The sequence below is a fragment of the Aplysia californica genome, unplaced genomic scaffold (genome assembly GCF_000002075.1).
Source record: "Aplysia californica isolate F4 #8 unplaced genomic scaffold, AplCal3.0 scaffold00002, whole genome shotgun sequence".
NCBI classification, from domain to species: domain Eukaryota; kingdom Metazoa; phylum Mollusca; class Gastropoda; order Aplysiida; family Aplysiidae; genus Aplysia; species Aplysia californica.
In genome coordinates, this window is record NW_004797272.1 from 1,371,531 (window position 1) to 1,376,217 (window position 4,687).

The 4,687-nt window shown below is 37.7% G+C and overlaps 1 protein-coding gene across 1 annotated transcript in view; it reads left to right on the forward strand.

Moving 5' to 3' along the window:
* Nucleotides 1-830: 830 nt before the first annotated feature.
* Nucleotides 831-4,687, forward strand: part of LOC101851615 (uncharacterized protein MG039 homolog) — a gene marked incomplete in the record, with an annotated part of 9,208 nt that continues 5,351 nt past the window's right edge. The window contains 4 exon segments of the mRNA XM_013088437.2: nt 831-1,028; nt 1,578-1,787; nt 2,303-2,445; nt 3,072-3,190. Of these exon segments, the coding sequence (XP_012943891.1) occupies nt 879-1,028; nt 1,578-1,787; nt 2,303-2,445; nt 3,072-3,190 (622 nt within the window).

Below are 4,687 nucleotides of genomic sequence, written 5' to 3' on the forward strand. Positions count from 1 at the left end.
GGGGGGCGGGAGGAGGTGAGTTCTCTCTTACTCATTATACTGCCTTTAAAAAAAATAAATTTAACAGAGGACTTACTTAATTCACAGAGTGTAAATCTGACGATGACTATAATTTCTTTATTTTTATTTTCAACGGAAAAATGTTAAAGTTCGAACTAGAACCTTTCTCACATTAATTGTTGTGGTGTGGAAAGTGGAACGGAATATATTGCCAGCAATTAAGGTTTAAGTTGACATTTTTTGATAGGTAGTTGTGCATGAGAGAAGAGGATTGTGTTCTGAGGTTATTCTTTTCCATTTGAAAAACAGCCCTCAAAAGGCTCCCATTTAATTTCTTATCAGCGCCTGTTTGTCTTTTGTGACGATTATTGTTTTAGAGAAAATTGCTTGTATTCACACTGAAATCATGACATTGGTGATCTAGTGATTAGGCTATAAGGTCAGTGACAGAAAGTTCATGGGTTCAAACCCTGTCAGAGGCCTCATGTTGTGGCTTTGGCAAAGACAAATTTTTCTCACTTTACCCAGATGGGAACAGGTACCCAGCTTTTGACAGTGAAAAATCTTGTCCGTTTGTAAGTGTTTGAGTGCTAAATCGGCTGATTCCACTGAATGCGTCCTGGGAATATTAGAATTCGTTTGAGTATTCTAGGATTTGCAGGGGTACTATTAGAGTGCTACACAAAAGCTATTTGTTATTTTGTAAGTTTGGTGAATCTTTTTTTTCTTTCTCCATTGCTTACATTACATAATTTATTCCTATAATAAACAGCTTTGTGTGTACCATATTTGTCTTCAGTTTTGATGCTTTTGTGGCAAGTAATTTTTTCTGTAGTTATTTTGATCTTTGTATTCATCTTTTCTAATTTGGCAGTGGAATGCTTCACACAGGGTTTGATGCACCACTGTACAGCTTGGAAATGCGCTGTATTAAGGAGTGTCAAAAAAGCATCTTCCAACTTATCGACAAGTTCAGTATTCCTCTCCGCAAATGTGGAACAGTTTTGGTGGCTTGGACGGAACAAGATGTTAGTCCCATCCCCTTATTAGTACCCATGTATTTTGTCAAACAAAAACCCACTCCGCTCCTGAGCAACTGTAACGACTTACATCAAAAAGTTTCACCCTCTATAATATTATACTGTATAATTGCATTGTGAAGTTAAAATGTTTTGCTCTTTATGTGCTAAGTACCATGTTTTTCTTACTCCACAGTGTGGACCTATAGCACTGCAATAGAGAGAATTATAACAGACAAATTTAGCAAAAAAACTAATGGCTGTCAAATGTTTTAAGATGTAACAAATAATCATGTGTCTTGACATTGTTTCCACCCGTCTTTTCCAGTAACTAGAAAACAAACATATAAGAGCAGCAGAAGTACAGAGACATTCTCATTTGAGAAATTCTCAATCCTAAATGTTTTGCTGTTGCTATATATTGATAGTGGTATCAAACTTAGGCTTGTGAATGACAGTATGCTGGTATGTCAGATTTCCTTATACAGAATGCAGCTTGCTGTAATATCAAAACTTAAAGATTTTTACTTTCTAAAGTGAATTTTGTTTGTGTTCCAGAAACAAAAGATACCCTTGATTCAACAGAAAAGCCAGCAAGCTGAACTTGGGGAGGACATTTCTGAAGTGACAGCGAGCAGCTTGTATAAGCTGGAGCCAGCACTTGCTTCAGGAGCTCTCGGAGCATTGCATGTACCCGGGGAATGTGTAGTGGACTCGTGGCTTCTGGGAATCTCATATCTCCACCATGCTCAGATGCAAGGGGCAAAGGTGAGCGACGAATTTTATTTGTGTTACATTCAATCTGTGCAACAAATCAAATCCTAACTGAACAGGACTCACAAAAAAGCCTGACTTTCCCTTTTGTTGTAAGAATGCGTCCATCCAGTAATTTATATCTGTCATGACGCTGTGGAATCAGGCACTCGTCAATTTTCAGGCATATGGAGTTATTGGTATCATCTAAAAACTTATTAATTGGTCTTGTTTTAAATTTAAAAAATACCCATCTACCTTGAATAGAAGTCGAGATATTTGTTATTGATATCTCTTGAGAGTCCTTGAAAACTTAAAAATTACCTATTTTGTGCTTTTAATCGTCGTTTTTTAGTCAAGTTCACATGGAAATGTGTTTTTATATGGATATAAAAGGTGTTAAGCCAAAAAAACGAGAACTGAATCAAAATTGCTAAACTGGTGGGAAAATGCCTGTTCTTCAATTTCATTATTGACGAGAGCCTGATTTGACCACGATACCTCACATATAATCTTGTCTTATTTGACAGGTTCTGACCAACTGCAGAGTCATTTCTGTCACTGATGGTTTACTGCATACAACTCGAGGTGTTGTACAGGCAAAAGTGACCATGAACTGCGCTGGTCTTTATGGAGACCTCGTCGATAAACTCGTGGATATTAATACTTTCAGGTTGTTATACATTTTATGGCTGGGTCTGTAATATGCCTGCTGGAAAAAGGAATATTATTGTCTGGAATTTTCGAAGTTTGTGATTTGGTCTGTAGAAAATGAAAAATGAAATTCTGCACGAAAGTAATACAATTTTCTGTATCTGTCTTTTTCATTCAAGTGTGTTCAGAAAATTTGTTTTCCATAGCTAGAATGCCTGCCCAATAAACATTATTACTGGAAAAAATAAATGTTACTGATGTGATTCCTCATTTGCCATTATTTAAAGACTTTGCCCAGCTCACTTGTTCCATTTTGTGACATAATTACTTCTCCTGAAAATGTAAATCTTTCTTTCAAGTATTGTGTTATCTCTGTAATGTGTCATAAATTGTTGCTCACATCAGTTTACTCTTGAGCTGCAGGTTAAAGAGGTGTTTTAAGTGTTTTCTCTTCAAAGATTCTGTAGTCCTCTAAAGGATTCCTCATGCATATTTTTCTAAGTATTCGCCTTCAGTTTATAGTTGATACAGGAACACATTAAGTGTTTATGATGTAATTCCCGGTGTGTTTTGTGCTCATGTGTACATTGGAAATTTTAACGTCCCAACTTTTGGTAATACTGTTTAATCTTGTTATGACTACAGAATCCTGCCAAGGAAGGGACAGTACTGTGTGTTTGACAAAAGTGCAAGCCCCTTATTTAACTCCATTATATTTCCTGTCCCTTCAGAGAAGTCAAAAGGAGTGGCTGTGTTCAGAAGTGGTAAGAAAACTGACAGTAGTAATTTCTGTAGTGATTCAAAGCTCTTAGTTAGTTCTTTTCCCCTGGGACGGACTGCAAGACTTGTATCTGTCAGTTCACAGAAGCATGTATTCAGTGTTTGGTTGGGTTCACTGAGGAGTGTGTTCACATTTGTAATGGTAATTGTAATTTTGTAATTCTCTAATAGTTTTACTTGTTTCTCATTAGAAATGAGGCCGTTGTTCCCGCTGAAGAAACAAACAACCGCAACACTTTGCCGTCACAACTCGTCGAACAGCGATGTTTACTACCCAGTTTCCCCAAAATGCCTTTGCCTTTGATGGCAAGGGTTTTTACTATATGAGCCTTGTGATGGCAAAATGTTAACTCTTTATTTCGGGTGGCGGGGGGGAGGGAGCAAACGTACGGAATCTAAAATTGACATATGTCACTGAATTGGTCATTACATAAACAAATGAACCTACTTCCATAGTTCTTCTAATGAATGATCTCACGGTAAAAGAGACTTGTTTTTGGCAATTGCCGAAAAATAATTCGACATCGAAGTCGTTGTAAAGAAATGTGCCCGAGCCGCTGCCAGTGGCTCAGCGGCACAGCGGTTCTGACTGCGAGCCACTGGTAGCGGCTTGCCAGAGATAAAGAGTTAATATTATTATTTTCTTGTAGTGGGGGTAGCTTTTGTTTACTTTTCACTATGAGGATGATAACGTTTCATTTTGCTCACAATTTATTGTCATATTTCGAGAACGAGGAAGAAAAAGAAGAATTGTCATATAAAAGTTTTGCAAGGTAGGTAGGATATATTATGTGAGCTTTAATAGATTTTAATTAAACTGAATTACAGTCGAAACTATCTAAGACCTGCACCCATTGTTGACGAAAAAAGTGGCCACATCTTACACAGTGGCCTTGTACAGCTGATTGCCTTATACATGTGGCCGTTATAACAAGTTTGACTGAATTTAAAGAACAATCTACAACTCTTTGTAGAATAATGACGATGATTTGATTTGATATTTCGCAAAGCCAAGGAAACATTTATGCATGCGGGTGATTAGAGGGTGCCACTGTTAGGTCCTACTTCTTTTCTTTCCCTGTGTGGATAATTTAGCGACGGCCGTGATGTGGAGGTGCGAGGTACAGTTGAAGGAACTGCTTTTGACTTGGAGGGGTGCTGCAGTAGTTATTTGAATGACCAACCCTATCAACTGTGCACAGGATTAAGACAGAAGTGATGGTTTTTTTCATGACAAGGGGGATATGACCACAGTTTTTCAAGACCAGCGGATTATAATGAATATTCAAGAATGAACTGCAGGTCACTTCACAGGTATGGTGTGTATCTCCATAGAATTATTAAAGAATTTGGATCCGAACTAGCACTTCTGAGTAATGGCCAAGTTCCTATTTAGCTCTCTCTCTCTCTCTCTCTCTCTCTCTCTCTCTCTCTCTATTTATCTATCTCTCTCTCTCTCTCTCTCTCTCTCGCTCTCTCTC